General features: G+C 40.4%; 1 protein-coding gene across 10 annotated transcripts in view; it reads left to right on the top strand.

Annotated features, from left to right (window-relative positions):
* The window catches only part of AKAP13 (A-kinase anchoring protein 13), a 339,098-nt gene that overhangs the window by 214,205 nt on the left and 104,153 nt on the right, over nt 1-20,740 (top strand). Inside the window, exon 1 of one of the 10 annotated variants that reach the window (XM_043493952.1) lies at nt 11,343-12,120. The exons of the other annotated variants lie outside the window; for them this stretch is intronic. Coding sequence (XP_043349887.1) covers nt 12,040-12,120 — 81 coding nt within the window. The 5' untranslated portion in view covers nt 11,343-12,039. Of the gene's footprint in view, nt 1-11,342; nt 12,121-20,740 lie in introns of those variants that run through there. 10 annotated transcript variants of the gene reach the window in all.

Raw genomic sequence — 20,740 nt, 5'->3', positions numbered from 1 at the left:
CCCTATTACTGAATGCTTTGGTTAAGAAAGAAAATGCTTTTCTTTCAATAGCTTTTGGATTTTTTGCTGAGTCTCCCCTTCACCCCCCCTTTACCGTCTGTATTAAATAAACCCATTTAACAAAATCCGATCCTCCTATAAACATGGAATAATGACAGCATCCCACATATGGGATTCATTAGTTTTTGCATGTTTTGAAGTAGTCTTTTTTTTTCTAACTGCTAACTTCAAAAACTTGAGAGACAAATGCTGTGTAATAGCCAAAAGGGCTAGCTGAGTCAACTGCAGTTCCAGCGTTGGGTGGAAGGGCGTTGCAGATAAATTAATTAACCATTCTGTAATGGGAAGGAATTTCTTTCTTGCTTTACAAAATAATCTCTTGTAATTCTTGCATCCTCCAAATCCTTTTGTTTTGCTTTTAATTGATTTCACTGGGACCTACTTTGCTGATTAGCTGAAGGTGTTTTCATGCTTCTGAGTCTAGTAAACATTTCTGCTGTTAGGCCCCTGAGAATGCTAGAAAATATTCCCTTCACCCCTCAGTTAATGTAATGTAATCTGTATTTATTTAATTAATTAATGTTTTTAATCTCCTTCCTTGGAACTGTTAACAAGAGACTGGAGATCTTCCTTTTTATTCAAGAACAAACTGCTGAGTTACCTGTGACATCAGGAGTTTTAACTGAGGAAGGAAGATCCCATTTTAGTCTCTCCAGTACCCCAGGGAACTTCCAAAACTCCCAAGCATCTTGAATGCTTCTTTGTGGCATTTCCCCCCCCCCCCCAGTGCATCCTGTGCCCAGTAGGTGGGGTTTACTGCAGTACCAGCAAGTATACACTTCTAATGCCTTGAGGGGCTGTGGTTTCAGCAAAGATAAGGTAACTGTGACGGGGAGGTATGTGGTCATGAAAATGGAATAGACGAAGCCTCTCCAAAACATACCCAGTGGCCTGAGCTTCACACAACTTCCAAGCTCGTTCCAAGGTAGCACTGACATTGTTAGAAGCAAAGAGAGCACTATTCCACTGAGATGCTCTGCCAGCAGGAACAGATTTATTCCAGTGGGGTTCTAAGATGAACTGGAAGGAATGACAATCTTCATGTACCATATTATGAGCCAAAATTCTTATCTGATAGCTGTAGCATGTGGTATTCCATAATTATACAAATACATATTGTTTTTATTTTCTGTAAAAATGTCAACAATAAGGCTTAGGCTGTGATATCTGGCTGTTAAGTAAGAGATACTTTTTATCCCCTGAAGTGCCTCTTGTAGTATTATATAAAGCTGTGAAGAAGAGGCATGTTCTGCTACAGCAGAGAAGTGTGTGGTCATGTTTTGAATCTATCTGTAAATTGGAGCTTAGTTTTGTATTCGTTGGGGACCCTACCCATTCCCTCCCTCCAGTCCCCTATTGAAATCTGTAGGGCACAAAGGGACATGAAGTGTATGGATTTCTAAAGTGCCCTTCATTGCAGGATCCAAATGTCTATCAATTCCTTACTGGGCTCATCTATTGTAAATAATAGTGAGCAAAAATACTCTGATAGAGGACTTTCCGGGTAACATAAACGTATAGATGAATAAACAAGTTGGTATTTGAAATTTGGTTACAAAACAGAGCTGGCAGACTGAAGGAGTTGTGGCCAATGCACTCCTCGTAAAGTTGGGCTTTAATTGTCTTTGTTTCCTCCTGTGTTTTGTTGCAAGTCATTTTATCCTAAAGAAGGCATGAAAATATCAGTTTTATATGAGTATATGTACAAGATCTAATTGGAATCATAGATATTGTTCACCGCCTGCTTAGGAGGGGGAGCGTGTCTTAGATTGCTGCAATCACCGACTATTACGATTACCATTGGAGTCTGTGATGCACTACCCATCTCCATTCCTCCCTCCCCCCCCCAAATGTTTTTTGGAAGGACAAAACAAGTAAATGCAGTGTCTTCTCTTCCCTGCCTTCTTCAGTAGCAGCCAAGCAAAAAATTGACCTGGAAATGCAGTCTGATGGCGGATGCTTTTGTACACCAGTCTTCTACTTTCCCACCACTTCTCCTTCCAGTCTTCCAAGCTGCTTGATGAAAGAGTAGATTTTTTTTATCCTTTTGACAAAATACCCAGCAGGGACTATAGGCTGGATTGTGTGTGCTCCCCAGTCTATCCAAAGTGTGTGAATCCTACAGACTTAAAGAAAAGAAAAGTGCCATAGGAAGCTGAATCATTTTCTGGCCTGAGCTGTGCATTTGAATTATCTTTCTGTGTTATTCAGTTTGACAAAAGCAGTTTAAACTAAAAGCTTAGAAGAAAAGTAGAATATGAATACTTTTGCAATCTAAACTGCGCCATATTATATTGTCTACTAGTTTTCCTCATTGATTTTGTGTGTGGGTTTTGTTGGACCTTGTCAGCCAGTTGGTCTATCTAATCTGCTATTCTGTCTCTCTTATTAGATAACTAAATATGTAATATTTCCTGGGGGAAGAATACACCTACCCTAAGTCCTCTAAGACAATTGTGTATGACTGTAGGAACACAGGAATTGCTATAATGGATCAGACCCATGGTCCATCTGATCCAGTATCCTGACTCAGAGAGTAGCAAGCTGCTGATGCTTCGGAGTAGGCAGATGTGAGATAATCTGTCCCGTACATCAAACCCAAATGCTAAATTTAAACCCTAAAGCATTATGTGGAATATCTCTTTCAGAACTTATTAGCATTAACTGTTACAACTCTGGGTATTTTAGTTATTCAGATAAATGTCCAATCTCTTTTTGTATCTTACTAAATTTATGTCCTGAATGTCATACTGTGGCAATTCCACAGTCTAGTTGCACATTGTGTGAAAACTATTTCCTTTTATCTATATTGTATTTGCCACCTTTTAATTTCATTGGCTGTCCCCTTGTTCTTGTGTTATGAGACAAGGAGAGCAGAAACTTGCAGTCTACCTCCTCTATACTATTCATTATTTTATGTACTTTTATGTCCCCTTTTATTCATCTCCTTTCTGAGGTAAACAATCTGATTTTTTCAGTATCTTTTCGTATGACGTGGAAGCATTCCTTCCTAACCCCACACATCACTATCTTCTGTTCTGGAGTATGAGGCTTGATTTCTCTCAGTTTGCATAGTTGTCAATATGGTTAACACTTCTAATAGTATATTGTCGTCTTTAAAATTCTGTAAAATGCTCTGTTCTGTATCCATGTGACTTCTTGTAGGAGCCTATCCCATAGGTCAATTTTGTGTTCCATAAATAATTCTTTCCTTTTTGTTTGTTTTCCATTTGGTGCCTTCAGCTTTTATAGTCTCCCCTAGTCTTCGTATTACCATATGACGGCAGAAAGAAGCATCTGATCACTTTTGTGTGAAATACACATTGCTGTCTATGCCTCAGTCAAGTCCTGACATACTCTTCTCCTTGCAAACTAAATAATTCCAGCATTTCTCCTCTGTATATAAACTCAGCTAATGTCTGTGTCTATAAACGTTTCTAAGGGCAAGCCTACACTGTTCCACAGTTTGGACTAAGGGGATATGATAGCACTCAGGAACTGTACCCTTGCGCCCACAGCATTCACATAGGGGACTTATAGCGCCACACTTTTGGTGTGCACTGCTCTTCACGTCCCCTTAGTCCGAACTCTGGGGCAATGTAGATGTGCCGTCGGTGACCAGTATGTAAACCCCCCTGCAGGAGGATGTCAGTTGAGATGCTGAAGTTGATGAGGATAAGGAGGAGGAGGAGGAGGATAACGTCAGTAGGAGTTGAGGGGCACTGAGCCCCTTGCAGGACTGAGTCCATAAGTAGCCAAAAAGAAAAGCAGTACTTGTGGCACCTTAGAGACTAACAAATTTGTTAGAGCATAAGCTTTCGTGAGCTACAGCTCACTTCATCGGATGAAGTGAGCTGTAGCTCACGAAAGCTTATGCTCTAATAAATTTGTTAGTCTCTAAGGTGCCACAAGTACTGCTTTTCTTTTTGCGAATACAGACTATCACGGCTGCTACTCTGAAACCTGTCATAAGTAGCCAGTTTTCATTATTTTCAGATTACTTCACAATATCTAGTGTAAATGTTCATTTGACTGCAGCAGGTGTTAGAAAAGATTACCTCTTCAGCACTCCTCAAGAGCAGTACATCATATATAGCAGGGGCTTTATTATACAGAATATTTCAGATGGAGGAGTGAGCCATTGCACCTCCTACACCTGTTAATAAGGAGTAGACCAAAGAGGGAACTGTGAGTCTGAGGCCACGTCTACACTACCAGTGCTACAGCAGCCCACTGCAGCTGTGCCATTGTATCGCTGTAGTACAGATGCTTCCCAAAGTGATGGAAAGGGGTTTCTCCTCATTGAAGGAATTCTACCTCCCCAAGCAGCTGTAGCTATGTCGTCAGAAGTAGTCTTCCATTGACCTAGCCGCATCTACACTGGGAGGGTTAGGTCAGCATAGCTATGGCTCTCAGGTGTGAATTGTTCACACCTGTGACTGCAGTAACTATGTCAGCCTAACTTTTAAGTGTAGACCAGCCCTAAGTTAACTGCTCTCTCTGGCTTCCCTCTTGCTCCAAGGGGGGAATCAATGTGCATGCTGGTCTATATCAGTAGCCAACTACTTCTCCCTCTATACCAGCTCATCTGTGCATGTTTCTGGGGTGGAGCCAAAGCCCTTCCCATTTCCCACCCCTGCTCATCTACCTGCACAGGAGGAAGAGTTACAAACGACTTTCTCCCCTCCTGTGGGGGAGTAAAGGGATGCTTTATACCCCATACTCTCTTCCATGGGCTTGTAGGGCAAGAGATGATCTTGTGGATAATGAGGGTAGCTGTCAAGGTTTCTGTAAGAAACGTCTCTTTTGAGGAATTTCCCACTTGGCTGTTAAACATGTGTGTTCACATTAAACTTAGTGCACAAATTTCCAGCATCTTAAAATCATAAACAAAGTAAAACTTCCTTCAAGCTCATGTGAGCAGCTTTTTTGTTAAAACAAATTTAAAAAGGAAACACTTGCTTCTGGCTGCAGACTTTGTTTTCATGTTCCAGCAAAAAATGACTTTTCAGTAGAAGAATGATTAGTAATGATCAAAAAAGACATACAGTAATTACAGTGATAGATGGAAGACTGGAGAGCAGATGCTTTATAAAGGATTAATTCAGCAATATTTCATATCAAGAGATGTTGGTTCAAAATGGGCTTCAGGTTCTTTTGACAACAGTGTCCATATCACAAAACTTCCTGCCCTGCCTGGAGTGTTTAAGGACTCAAATCGCAGGGGTACTTGAGGAGATAGGCGCATGGACAAAGCTGTGTTCTGAAGGCCAATTCTGGAATACTAGTGTACTGCTACAGGTGATAATTGCAGAGCCTGTTGGCAGTGTTCCTGGTTTTAGCTACTTCTCTTACTTCCTCAGTTTTGTGAGCTCTAAGTTCACACAGTTCAAACAACAAACAGGCCACACTGCTATGAGGAGTTACTTTTAATACCATGTTTCAAAACTGTGGTGCTTGCAATAAGCTTAGAAGATCACCAACTGAGATATAAAATGGGAGGTTTTCCGTTGTCGTTTTCAAAGAGCTAGCCCCACTGCACAGTTTGAAATGGTCAGAATTTGTGGCAGTGGGGAGACGCTTTCTCCTAACACTCCTACCGTGCTTGGAAGAATCATCCATGTTGTTGACAAAGTTCCCAGTGCAGCCAGACATCTTCATTTGCAGCTTGTTTTTGGTATGGACAGAGCTGTACATTGCAAACTGATGTAAAATGAGATGAGAGGTTGCTAATCTCTTTGGGAATTGTAGAATGTGCAGCTTACTTCCTCTGAAAAAGATGTTCAGACATGCACTGAAGTCTAATAAAAGTATCAGCATTTTTTCTTTTTGAAAAAAAGCCACAGTTATTTACAAATTTGGCAGAAGACATTTATATTGCAGAGGTATTAAGAGAGAAAATTGGGAAGTAGTTAAAGGGCCTGTAAGGTTGACTTTTTTATTTTTATTTTTTAAATATGCACTCCATGTTTCCGTATTTAGAAGAACTTCCTCATTCTCTCTTTTATTTTTTACTGTTTCAGAATTTTTATTTTACAGTTTGTGTAAGCTGTAAGACGGTGTAAATCTTGTCTGTTTGGATTTACAAGTTCAGTTCTGGAATGTTATCCCACTATGTTGTCTTATAGTCTAATTGTGAGGGGATGGGCCTGATTCTAAAGCCCTGAAAGAATATTTCAGTGATTTAAATGGGGGTTACATGAGTAACGGTTGCAGGGTCAGGCTTTTTATTTGAATTTGCCTAGCAGTGAGTTCAATATAATTAATTTGGGCAAATATGGGGGACCAGGAAGGTATTTGTCTCCAGGGTATATAAGCAGGATCTTGGTGTTTTTGTGTCTTCTGTATTGTTAAGCAGAGCTTATTCCTTAGAATCAGCTAAACATGTGCCCATTTTCCTTTAGGCCTCCATCCTTTCAGTTGTCCAATTTATTTTTTATGCAATGTCTAATAGGGGAATCCAAGGTAATAACTGTCTAAGTTGCTAACTTTCTGTTTGTTGCAGACTTGCCTCAATATTTGCACAACTGCAAGAGCTTTCATTTGCTCTAGGAGGGACATGTTAACTTTAAAAAATTAAATAAATTGTAGCCACCAGGTGGCGCACAGGCTGGTTCTGTTTTCATGTTCAGCTGCAACATTCATCAGATTGAAAAAGAACAAGCATAACTGCAAACAAAATGTTTTCCAGACTTCATTTGTCCTCTGAGAGGTTCACTTTGCAAATTCTGCTTTTTTTTAGAAGCATGTTGTGAGAATGCAAAATATATAAAATCTGACATAATATATATACTTTTAAAAATGCCTGTCTTTTCAGTACTGAGTTTTTTGTGACTCTTTGATGTAGAGAAACTGCCTAGTCCTCTTGAAAATACACCCTAGGATCCCCGTCTTCTAACGTTTTTTCTCTCACCATTGCTGACCTGCCATTCTCCAAATAAACTAAATGTGCACTTCTTCCAAACTTGGATGTAAATTCTTTATTAGATTTGTAATGTTCTGGTGCAGATTTCCTTCCTCTTCTTTGGTTTTAGGAAATAGTGTTTTGTATCTCGTTTGGGCAGAAATCTTAACACTTTTTGCAGAAAGTCGTATCTTTTTAAAAGCACGGTTTAAAATCTAGCCCTTTCCTTGTTCTCCTTTCTCTTTCTGATGCATTTTAACAACTCCTGCATGTAGTGATCAGAAGTGGGTTTTGATTTGATTAAAAGGAAGAGGATTTTTTTGCGCTCTACTCTATTAATTCATATCAGAGCCACAGTTTAAAATATTAATATTCTGCAGTATTTCTGTAGATTGCATCATTTTCAGCATTTCATAACTATATGATCATGTAATTTGAAACAGATAACAATAATGCTGTCTGTTTCAGCTAACCATGATTTTCTTGTCATTAAGCGGTCTGTTAGCTGGTGGGGCGGGGCGAGGGGAGGGGTTTATCTGGAGGAGTTAAGAGCTCATATGATGCAGTTGAACAAGACTTTTTCTTCACTTGAAATCTGCAGCACTGGTTTTGGTTTGGATATGAAATGATTGGTTAGTTTCAAACTCTTCATCATTTCCAGATGTTTTTCATAAAGTGCCCAGAACTGTCGAATCTGTTGCCAATGGATGTAGTTGCTGGTTGTTTCTGTTCTCCATTTTGAGTAACTCTCATGAAAGGAGAGCAGAAAAAGAGAGAATTACTAGCTCATTTGTTTTCTCTGTGTTTTTTCACTGATAGTGCCATGCATTTGTGGTTGTATTCCTCAGCATGTACACACTGTATGTTGCCTGAGTGTATGTATGTGACTGTGTGTCCAGGGACTGCCTGCATGTGTTAAAAATAAAGAAACAAAAGATACCAGGATACCATTGCTTTGCTTTGACTCAGCAGGAGCCTGTTTCCTGCATCTTCCCTCTTCATGTGTATGTAAGGAAATTGGGATGTCTGGGAAATGAGATTTCCAGTCTCTGGCTATGCAGCAAAAGCCCCACCTTAGATGGAAGGAGGCTGACTCTCTCTCACGTGGGAGTGCACGTGGCAGATAATTTTGTGTGTGTTTTACAACGTGAAGTTTGTTGACCACAGAACCTGGGAGAAAAAAAAACCTGGAGAAGGGGCAGGGGCGTTTGTAGCCACTGCCAGGAGCAACTTAAGGAGCTTCAATTAAAAAAAAAAAAATCAAAGCATGTTAATCCTGAATGGAGTTCCGGTAGTCACTTCACTTCACAGAGCTAACAAGATGAATAGATAGATATTGATCCTTTCTTTGCTCTTCTTCCTCCAGGTGCAGAAAGTACCTGCCTGGATATCCTCTAGTTTTTGTCCCTGGCTAGAGGTCATTGTCACTTTCTAGCCTTTAGAAAGGGTGAAGTGGCTGCTTCTAGCCTATGCTACAAGTGGAGTTGCCACCTTTAGAGGTTTGTCTTATCACATATTTCTGCCCAGAACCCACCCATAATTAACACGGATTAGCCTGTGCGGCTGTCTCATTTGGAGGCCAAGGACCAAGTGAGCCATGATCACTGAACTTCTCTCTCATCATTAAAAGAGGGTGCCAAGACTCTAACAGGGTTCAAAAAAGAACTAGATAAATTCATGGAGGATAGGTCCATCAATGACTATTAGCCAGGATGCTCTGGAATGGTGTCCCCAGCCTCTGTTTGCCAGAGGCTGGCAGGGGGTGGATCACTTGGTGATTGCCTGTTCTGTTCATTCCTTCTGGGGCACCTGGCATCAGAAGACAGGATACTGGGCCGGATGGACCTTTGATCTGATCCAGTATAGCCACTTTTATGCCCAGCAGCTCAAAGATGAGATACATTATCTGAGGCAGTCTGAAGGAGCTTGTATAGCTGCTGCATGGGTCAGCCATGCTCTGTAGAGGAAGAGAAGACTTATGTATCTCAGTGTCTCAAGAACCTGTCACCAGGAAATGCAGTTTTAAAAAAAATCACTAAGTTCATTTGAAAACAACTGAAGAAAATGTCAAATATACGAGTTGTAGATACTGGTTTCAACACTCTATTGCATTAGAGCATCATCCCTTCATACTGCTCATCACAGTTTTCCTTATCTGAATTAACTTCAGGATTTTGTTTACAAGCAACTGTCTGGGGGACATCTGAGTTTGAGGAAATTCCTGCCTTATATGGAAGAGCCTGAAGAGCTGTCATAGACATTTGTGATTTCTTATCTCTATGATTGCATGACTGCTGGGAATTCATCATTGGATGAAACTGGTGACTCCTGAAAGTCCCTGTTTACTGTATTGTCATATTTGGGGTATGTCCTAATACCGAAAGCAGAAGCTGCGTTCACTAGCAGAGAGAAAAGATTTCCAGGACTCATCTCATGAGCCAGTGGATGGTGCTACATGAAAGATTCAGGTATGGGAACCTCCTTAGTCCAGTTGGGTGAGTTGTGGCGGTGATGTTATAGGTTGTGAGGGAGAGATTGGAACTGCTCCAGGCTGTGGAAAGCTGAAATGAGAGGCAGGGGTTGGAGATTTCAGAGGAGATCAGACACTTTCATCTTCCTAGTGGTAGCTGTTACCGAGCCACTCTGATGTGTCGAATGAGACTGCCACTCTTCTCAGCTTGCATGGTGAGTGTACTGGTTGTGGTGGTTGATCTGATGGCTTCAGGATAGCCAGATTGGGGTGGCATTTACAAGGCAGCTCAAAATAATAATTTACATTTTTGGATCGTATTTCATCTCAGTGTTTTACAAACTCTTTGCCTATGAGAATTAATTTGCCCTCCAGTGAAAGGCAGATCCTGTGGGGCAGAAGCCAACAACATGCCCCAGCAGACTTGACAACATTCAAAAGAGAGGAACTTGAGCTGCAGCAGACTCCTGCAGTTGCAGAAGGGTGAGAAGAGCTCTCACATGTCAGCTCAGATGGGACCGCTGATTTTAAAGATGCTTCTGAAAGGTCCTCATGCATTGACGTGGGTGAAACGCACTTTTCATCTATTTTGGAAGGATGCAGGGTTGAGTAGTCTCTGCCAGAATTTGAGCTAGGAGTTACAAGTAGTCTTGAACAACTAATGGGACTTAGATCACTGAGTCATTTCCTCTGGGACTGTATCAACAGCCTCAAAAATCCTCAACTGTGCGCGTTAATAGAGTGAATCCCTGTCCTGGGGGATTAGCCAATGTCATGAGCCGCATGTAGAATATCTTTCCATATCTGCAATGGAAGGTTGATTTGATATTGCCATTACATAAAGTTCTTATTTTTTCTTTTGTGACGCAGACTTAAAAGCTCCCTTAATTCCCATCTTCCTCTCTAGCAACAGCAGTGAGTTCTTCTGCTCTGTAAAAATCTCTGCATTTTGCAACTTAAAGTGAAGAAAGCCTTTTTCCTTTCTTCTTCTTCTGTCTGTCTCTCTGTTCCTCTTCCCTTTTCAGCAATGAGTGAGAGAATGTCTAAAGCCAAGGAAGTATGGAAACATTTTGTCCCATGAGAGGTCAGGGTGGGGTGGAAGCTGAAGGGGGTTGGGAGAGGACTGAATCAGTTTGAAAACAGGAAACCATGTGGCAGTGTGAAATGAGGGCCCGGCTGATGTGAATGAGCCATTGAGAGGAATGAATCCGATGAAGTGAGCTATAGCTCACGAAAGCTTATGTTCAAATAAATTTGTTAGTCTCTAAGGTGCCACAAGTCCTCCTTTTCTTTTTGAGAGGAAGGAAGACTCGCTGGCTAGACCAGCATTAGAGAGGCTTAAAAACTTTGTTTAAAAACGCTGCTTTTCAGATTAAAACAAATGAGAGAGAATTGTATTTTTTATCTTGTAAATATTATAACAAGCTGCTGAAGCCTTTTGCTTCTTCTGCTGTATACTGCAGACAGAGCAAGCACCGAAAATGGCTGGTTTCCTTTTTTCCCACACACTAAATCACAAGTTTCCATTCCTGTTTTTGAGAAGCTGTAAGCCTGAAACTGTCTTTTCATTCACCTGAGGCCAGGATGGGGAGAAGGGCTGTCTTTTCTCCTGATCCTTTTCTTTAAGATGCACATTTTTATTCTTCTTCATCTCTTTTGATTAACCAAGTCCACCAAGAGGCTGCATCTTGAGGTGAACGAAATGGGGTGAAAAAGAAAACCCAGTTGTCCCCCTGCTTTTTCTCTCTCAAAAAAGATGAATCATCTTCCCACAACTGCAATTAAATTTTCAAGACTCAAAAAACACTGGTACAGCACTAAAAAGGCAAGCAGTGACGTTCCAGCTGAAATCAGGAGGGAGTGGCTTTATTTTATTTATTTTTTCCCCTTTTACCCTGTGCTGTCATTAGAAATTTAAACTTATTTAAAACCAATCCCTCTTGCCTGGTTAACAGTGGACTTACTTGAAACAAGGAAAGTGTCTTTTTTGTTGTTGTTCTTTTACATCTTTAAATAGTGGAGGAAAAAATCTATCCGCAACAGTATTTTCTTTAGATTTGAGGGCCAGACTCTTTTCTTCTTTGAATTAGACACATTGTGTTTGAGTCTAGCCTAGGTATTTTTTTTCTTTCTCTTGGTATGTTACACAGTTCCAGTTGCATGCATCTGGCTTTTGTTCTCGCTCTCTTTCCAGAATTTAATTTTGGTGCTTGTCTGCCATTAACATTGGCTAGAAAACTTTTTTTTATCAAAGGTAGCAGGAATGCTGCTGCCATCCTTTCCACTTAATATTATTTTTAATTTTCATATTTAGAATAATCTCTCTAAACATATCTGTCTTGTTTGCTGTAAATTCTTACGTCATCTGCATAAGTGACCCTGTGTTCTAAGAAGACTTTTATCAAACAGTCACAGCTCTGGGATTTTCTTTTTCCTGTTAAGAGAATTGGAGAGGCTGATGTGATTCAAAGAATGCTGAGATGCAGGGACTTCTCTGAGTGCATATGTGAGAGATTTGGACTGTACGCCTTGCCGAGTTTATCCTGGAGTTAATGGTGGGCTCTGTTCCTCGCGTTTTACCTCTGTTTTCCTTTTTTTGGACAAAATGTACGAACGACACAAGAGGCGGTACAGCCTGTGTGACATTTCCAAGGTGGACAGGACTGTAGATGTTGTGTTGTTAAAGGTACGGTATTGTTTGTTTACACTTCCTATTCATTAGTGCTGCTTACTCATCTTGGATTCATTAATCTACTCCCTGCTGTAAATACACCCCAGCAGCCAGATTTCTTGTGTCTCCTTTGAAAGGAGGAGCAGGTTGGAGGCAGCTATCAGGAGGTGACTGTGCAGCTTTTAGATCTCGAGTATTTATTAAAATGATACAAAAAGAAAAGGAGTACTTGTGGCACCTTAGAGACTAACATATTTATTTGAGCATAAGCTTTCGTGAGCTACAGCTCACTTCATCGGATGCATTTGATGCATTTGCATCCGATGAAGTGAGCTGTAGCTCACGAAAACTTATGCTCAAATAAATTTGCCTGGTTAACAGTAGACTTACTTGAAACGAAATTTGTTAATCTCTAAGGTGCCACAAGTACTCCTTTTTTTTTTTTTTGCGAATACAGACTAACACGGCTGCTACTCTGAAACCTATTAAAATGATATAACATCAAGTGATCTTGTTCTTGCTATGGCAGATACTTTGTGTGGCGATGGAGACATTATGTTAAATATGTCTTTTTCAAGTGCTCTGGCTGGCTGTCGTTTCTCCTCTATCAAAATCGTCAGTGGTACTGCAAATATTTTGCAAACTTCCCAAGGAGATGTGTTGAGTTTTCCTGTATTAAGTTGCTTTTGAACTAAAAATGTTTTTACCCACTGGTCCTCTGCACTTCATCTGGAAGACTGTGTGTTCAGCCCAAAAAGGCATGGTAGATTTTTTTTGTCAGTGCTGCATGGCTCTGGCTGTTGGTTCTGTATAAAGCTTTTCTATTTTGGGGGAGAGGGTTTGCTTTTGTTTGTTTAACTGTTTGTTTTGTCTTAAAATGGGTGGAAGAAAGCCTCAGACGCCTCTTGGCTAATTGTCCAGGCGCTCTCCTCCAATCTAAAATTAGTAAGCACTCCACCAAACGGTATGGTGGCAGTCTGGGAATGTTCTGTCACTGTAACAGCTCTGCTTGGAGCTTGAACAGTTTCCTGGCACAGCGGATGGAAATGGGAAGGCTGCCCAAGTAACTTCATAACACAGCCTGACTTTGATATCTTAACTCATGGAGGAGAGTCACTTTTTTTAAAACTGGAGGTGGTGAGGTGCTGGATGGGTAGGTGGCTCCTGCTGCATGGTTGCGTGGCTAATTTTTGTTAGTCACGCTTTATGGCTCCTAGTCTTTTTTCCTTTCTGTATGTCAGAGGTGAAGGTGGAAAAACTAAAAAAAAATTTCAATCCAGAATTATAAGCAGTGTAGTTATTTTTTCCATGATATGTTTTCCCAAACGATTCCCTGACCCATCCCACCTGCACTAAGATCAGCCTGGCACTTGCCAACTCGCATTCACCTATAGATGGATTATTATTTTTGGCTCCCACTTAATGTGTTCTTCCCCCACCCCTAAAAAACCTTTGCTGGTTTTCTTGCCATGTTGGATTTGGTGAATTGTTTTCTAATACTATCTTTAATTATACTAATTACAAGAAACTGGAAGCCCCTTCAGTGCAATTTCTAGACATCCTTCTGAGTCATAGACAAAATAAATGTTCAGACATGTTATACAAAAAGTGCTGTAGCTGTGGTGTTGAATGGTCCCCTGCAATAGACAGGAAGCACTGTTACCCACTGACAGATTCAACTGTTTACATTAAAAAGCACAGTCTTCTTGGAAGCTGTGTTTGTCTGCCTAGACTGAACTGTTATTTTATATGATTATAGTGAATTAGTATTTCTGAAGTCATCAGTTCCCTAACTTAATTTTTGTTAAGTAAAACTTAGAATTTATAACAAAATATGGCTCTTGTGAAATCACCCTAATATTTTTCCAATCAGCTTCCAACACTCTGGATGATGCTGATTGTTCCTGAAAATGATTCACTGTGTGTGGGGTGCCATGCTAATTCGGGGAACATAGAGACACAAACAACTGGGAATTACAGTAACATTTACCTTGTTTTTAGTGCCTCATGTTTTAATCTGTCATCTATAACACAATCTGGGCTAGTTTTAGAGATGTAGGAGCCCATTGCAACACCAAGCAAAGTCAACAGCAAATCTTCTGTTGACTTTGATGAGATGTGGATCAGACATTTAGGCAAGGAGGGGTTTTTTAATTAAACTATTTATAGAAGGAAGGAGGACTCTCCCAAGTAATTATTTTGGTTTGGGTGGGACACTGTTTCCTTAGCTTCAAGTGTCCAAAGGTCAGATATCAATAGATAAATTAAAGCAAACAAACAAAAATACCCTTCAGTAATAAGTCTGCCTTTGAAATCATGGTGAAATACATAATAAGAGAGCGAGTAGCTTTTATATTGGTGCATTGATTTGATTCTCAAAGGACCCTTGAATCGAGGGCTGCCAGTAATGTGTTGGTGTGCCCTTACCCCTGTTGTTGTTTTTTTTTTTAGGTAGGTGATCTCTGTGACATCAGAAGTAAAAATAGCTGGTAGGGGAAATATCATTGGGATAAGCTTGGAACACAGGAGAACTAATGCTGTTTTAGCTACAGAATATAAATGATGTTGCATTTGCATTGGCTGCAACCACTAGTAGGTAAAGTTGCAAAATTTCAGTTCTAAACTGATTATTTTTACATGCTCATAACTATCTTAAGGCTTCAACTCTGGGGCTGAATTTTGTTCATGTTTAGACTGCTTAAAGCTGTTTTTTGGAAAGTTTGAATCAATACTCATCAGTGATTGTGGGATTCAGAGGATAAAAGTAATTTCCCTGCCTTCCCCCCCCCCATTTAAAAAACATCTGACCTCCTTTTCCTGGGGGCAACTCAAAAATTCCTAGCATTTGAAATTTGGGACCAAAACCTCTTTCCTACTATATGGTCCTGTTGTGTCACTGCAGTAGCCTAGAGATTATAAAGCTGGTTTCGCTGGCTACAAGGGGATTCTGACAGTATATAGAAAAGGAGTACTTGTGGCACCTTAGAGACTAACAAATTTATTAGAGCATAAGCTTTCGTGAGCTATGATGAAGTGACCTGTAGCTCACGAAAGCTTATGCTCTAATAAATTTGTTAGTCTCTAAGGTGCCACAAGTACTCCTTTTCTTTTTGCGAATACAGATAACACGGCTGCTACTCTGAAACCTGACAGTATATAGGAAGTCCTTTATGGCATAGAGCTGACATAGTGATTCTATGCCACCCTCCCTTCCCCGACACCTGTCTAGGAGATGTAGGAGAAGGCGAGCGGTCAGAGCGCCTCTACCATACTTGTATCTTCACCTGCCTGAATGGCTTATTATGGTTCTAGGCAGCAAGGTGTAACTTAGGAAGGCTCTGATCCATCTCTAAATTACTCCAGGAACCAGTCATGCCAGCCATAGGATCGGGGAGCCTCAAAGTATTGGTAACTATCCTCTCTGGGTTCTTATGCTGGTACCCATCATCATTGTGTACGGGTGTCTTAGAAATGTAGATACAACCTAGGCATAGCAGCCAGATACCTCAGTGCCTGGAACCTTACATGTCTGTCTGTCTGTCTGTCTGTCTGTCTGTCTGTCTAGGAATTTGTATGTAAATAGGCCTTGATTACCAGTATTTGCTTTGCTAAGCTTTAAAATAACCAATTCAGGACTGAGCTGTCACAGTAAAAAATGGCTTGAAATAGCTCGCTGTACATTTCACAGCGTCTTTGTAGCTTCATGCTTATGAAACTGTTAGCTCCAGGTCAGAGAATTTAAATTCGGCCTGCAGAGTTTATAAGCTGTGTGAGTCAAATAGTTTAGTTTAGGATTTTTTCCCTTGCTTATTTCTTCTCAGTCAGAGATACTGAGGGCCAGATCTCCTATTGAGTAAACCATTGATTTTAGTCGAGGTTGAATCAGAGCATACATGCAGAAATTAGTAGCAGCGCAGTGTGAAGGTGTGAAAACAAGCACTCGATATTTTGAAAGTGAATGGACCAGATTTTCAACCTCTCGTTCAGACAGATTGTTCTGTTCCATGTATGAGACTGCAAGGGGTTGGGGCAGATGACATCCCGTGCAATAAATTGTCAGTGCAATTGTCCTTGTAGTACCACTGCAGCCAGCACAATTTAGAGCAATACTTTCTCTATTCTAAATTATGCCATGGACTGTTTCAGTTCCAGTCCGGCAAGAATTGAAGGGTGTGTGTAAAAGTTTTCTTAGAGCTATCCTTCCCACCTTGGTATAGCTCATATTTAAGCCCAAGGTTTCTAGTTTATCTCCCTCTGAGCATTTAGTTTATAGACATGTTTTTCTTCAGTAAATAAAAACATTCATGAATTTGTTGGATTTTTGTGCATTACAATCAAATATATGAGCTATGCAATGCCCCTTGTGGGAAGGAAGCCTCAACTTTTGGAATTTCCTGTTTTTTGACTGTTTGATTTCGAAGCCATAATGTTGAACTAATGTCAGCTTTTGGGGGTATGCGGTTTGTGTTTTTGGGGGGAAGGGGATACATTTAATATGCTGTAGGTTTCATTTGTTTTGAGCATAGTTTTTCTCCAGAGGGAAGCAGAGGGATCACACAGGTTTGTTTGGGATAATAGGGCATTTTCAGATTGCCTGTAAGTTTCAGATACCTATAATTTGGAAAGAGGGGAAAATATAAGGCTAGCAGGTGGCTTCCTTGCAGCTCACACACATCTACGCCACAGTGATTTTCAGCAGCAATCTAGTCCTAGGTAATGGGGAAGGGATCTCTCTGTGTCAAAAATTAAAACATATTCTTGGCACATTTATCCACTTTCCCTTTGGAAGATTGTCAAAGGGAATACTGCAGCCTGAGTATCCCCTGGTGTTAGACTACACAGCAACAATTTACCTAGCAACTGGAAAGGTCTTGTGGTTATAGGAGCCTCTTCCCTGCTCCCTGTTCAAACTACAGTCATTGATAGCCCTGTCTCTTTTGTTCCACTTACTTATTAATATATCCCACAGGCTCTTTTTTGAATACCCGTGCCCCTGGAAACTGGGAGAAATGGCAGTGGTGTTCACTGTACTATAAGGGTCCGGGCCCTAATCTGTTAAGGATTTATGCACAGACTTAAATTCATGCACTGTGAGTATTTCTACTGAAGTCAAGGGGACGACTCACAGTGCATAAAGTTTAAGCACGTGTGCAAGTCATTGCAGGATTTGGCCCATAGTCCTTTCTGGATAACTTGTGGAATGGCTTTTACGTTGCTCTGTTGTTGTCCTTCTGGCCCCACAAGTTTCATGGTTAGCAGTGTATGGGGAAATGAGAAGAGCTTGAAGATAATTTAGGGCAAAAATTGAGCAAGTTATGGATGCTGCTGCTATTATATTGACAGGCAGAATATTTATGGTGATTTAAAGGATCTCTACTGCCTTGATTTGAGAAACCCCCCAATGTAACACCTATTGCTTGTCTATGGAACCATGCAGAAAATTCCATTATTGCATTCCCCTTCATGCATGCCCTATTAGATAGTAGCTTTGTTACTAACTGTGGAGGGTCTTGAAAACATAAGGTATTATCTTACTTATTTTTTTATCCAGGGGAGGGGTATCCATAATTGGGCCTCTCCCTCAGTTTCTGGTCCAGGAATATACAAATGGTGTCTGTGACTTTCCATCATAATTTTAATTCACTTAAAATTTAATTCCAGTGATTTGTGCAAATTCTTCAGATGAAATAATAAGGACCCCGGGATATTTCCATGAATATGAGGGCAGGACTAAGGTTTGCATTTGTTTAACTTAAAACTCATTGCACAATTTCTGAATATTAATCAAATGAGAAAAACATTTGAAGTAAAATAGTATCTTATTTAAAATCAGAAAAATTCTCAAGTAACTTTTGTTCAACTATGTTTGTTCTCCATTAGACATTTCAAGTCTTTTTCCTAGTGCTGATTAATACTCAGGTATCCTAAGTACTTACTAATATATCAGCTGAATATAAATGGATAGGTTAACGGTATATATTTTTTCTTTAGAGCCATAGTCTCTTTGCATAGTAGTATCCTGCTCTGAGTTGAGAGGTAGAACTCAAAGGATGGGAGATTTAAAAAAATAAAATAGAGAGAGAAACTTTACTTGTAAATTTAAGACTATGTTAAAATAAAAAAGAGGGAAAACAAATTATTAGAGATTTTCAAGAAATTAAAGCTAAAAATATCTGGTACCCTCTTCTTCGGAGATACTTCAATTTAATTTATCACACTGCCAACAAAAGTTGAAAATTGCAAACCTTTTAAATAGCGGAAGGCTTCCTGATGTCAAGATAATGTGTGCAGTTGTGGGGAATACTTTGAGAATAGAATGGAAATGAGACCTTTCTCCATTAAAACATCTTATAGTGGCCCCAACTATCGTGTCTTAGTCATTATTACTCATAAGGCGCTCCTTTGGGGAACTTAAAGTATGGTTAAGCAGGAGCACTCACTGCTGTCTCACTATATGGCCAGTGGTGTGCAACCTGAAGAGCTCTGTTGCAGTTCAACCTAGCGCCATTAATGCGCATGAGTCTTGCCAACAATCCAGCTTTTGGTGGCATTTGTTATGACGGCTGCTGATCTTAACGACACTTAACATAACTCTTTTCTTGGAAAGGGAACACTAGGGCCCATGTTCAGGTCTTGCACTGACGCACTCCCCAGCAAGAGGGGGAGATGTGAGTGAGAGATGAAGATGGACCTAATCATCTACTGCTGAAGTGCGAGCCCTCTGGGAATGTTTGGTGGCTTTTTGTTTGAAAAGACACAAGCTGCAGGAGAAGAGGAAAGTGCCAGTGTTTATAAAGTTATCCGAGAAGAAGTAACAGAGCCAGTGAAAAGAAAAGGAGTACTTGTGGCACCTTAGAGACTAACAAATTTATTAGAGCATAAGCTTTCGTGAGCTACAGCTGAGTACAGTAAAGGATGTTAGAGAACTCCACTGAGACACATTGATGAGCACAGGAAAGCGGGGGGATGCCATTGTGGATCTTTAAAGTGAAAGATCTCTGTGTTTAGCTGAAGGAAATAAGAGCTGGTGGTCGCTAATTGTTCCCACATGGTGCAGAATGTAACTTAACAGCCCCTTTTGTCTAGCAGACTGTCTTATGTCTACTCTTTCTTTTACTCTGCACAGAGGTTTTGGTATTAAGTTGCTTTGGATTTTAAATTAAATGTCTGCAGTAGGTTGGCTCTGAGATTCTGGAAGCCACTGCGCACATGTTCCCTGAAAGAAAAATCTAACTGTGCAACGTTTGCACATCCACACTGGTGCCGGCCTAATTGAGTTCTCTTTGGTACTGAGCTGGCTGCTACTCTGCCATATCCACACTCTGGTCCTGTGCATACAGCTCTAAAACAAACAAAACCCTCTGGGATACACTTTTTAATTATTGTGCAGGTGCTTCCTTGGTCTGTTCATTGTCTTAAGCAGGTTCAATCCAGTGTATGTAAAAATACCTGGCTTCCTGCTGACCTTTTCCCGAAAGTCTGCATACTGAAGCTCTGTCCATAGAGAACGCTGCAGATTTTTTGCTGTTAAATGGTACCATATTATCTCTGCTCCCACACTAGCAAATCAAGATGCAAGCCTCTGGCAGCTCAGAATCAACAAGTATGATCAGTGTGGGTGCAGAGGGAAAGAAGGGCTTTGAATTTTTTGTAGCAATCAGTCTGCCTTCCTGTTCCTAGCATCCCTCTTAAAGAAGCAGAAAGACTGGGGCGAATTAGTTTTAGTGATTGATAATGGTTCGGTGTCCATGATAAAATCTCTAGGTTGCGACAGGAAGGTAGAGCTGAGACTGATTTTGTGTGACCAGCCTCACTTGTCTACCCAGTGCTTCAATATTCAGTCACCGCCGAATGTAAACTTTGGGCTGGTTTTGAGGAGGATGAAGAAGGGCTCTGGTAAGGAAATTTAAGTGGACAGCCCTTTGTTTTGAGTATGTCTGGATCACCCAGTTTCTGTGATCATCGATCCATCTTCTCTCAAATGCTGCTTTGGCTTTCTATAGTGTAGAGAGCATTCGTTTACACAAGTAGTTTTATTTGTTTTTATATTGGTGCATAATAAATATTCTTCCTATGTTAGTGCTGTTAAATGAATACTTGGGTGTATTGTAAAAACAGAATATATTAAATTAACTCTAAAAGCAGGTGTAACACCAACAAACCCTGGTCATCAGCGGGCAGGATCAAACCAGGGACTTCTGGAGCTTAGTGCATGAGCCTCTACCGGATAAGCTAAAAGCCAATGGCCTCTTAGCTAAGGCTGTAGAGCAGACTCATTTAACTTTCTCTCTCTCCATAAGTGGTCTCAGTGCCACTATATGGGACATAACACCACACCCAGAAGGTGTGTGGGTTATGTAGGCTTGTTAAGGTCTCCCTTCAGTAACACCCTTTCATTACTTACTTTTATTAATTAGTTTTAGAATACAACAGTTTAAATACTTGGAAAAGCCACAGACTAGAGAGGATGGAGCTGGCTGGCTAATGGGGAAAAATCACAAATAATTATCTGTTGAAAAAATGGCCAAAATCTGTAATGAATTTGCAGTGATTTTATTCAACTAACTCTGATGGAAGAAGAGAAAATGATAGATAATGACATTAATCCAACTTAGTGCAAGTTATTCTGTCATGA

This window comes from Dermochelys coriacea, chromosome 10 (assembly GCF_009764565.3).
Source record: "Dermochelys coriacea isolate rDerCor1 chromosome 10, rDerCor1.pri.v4, whole genome shotgun sequence".
In the NCBI taxonomy this organism is placed as follows: Eukaryota; Metazoa; Chordata; order Testudines; family Dermochelyidae; genus Dermochelys; species Dermochelys coriacea.
This window is presented reverse-complemented; position numbering and strand designations above follow the sequence as displayed.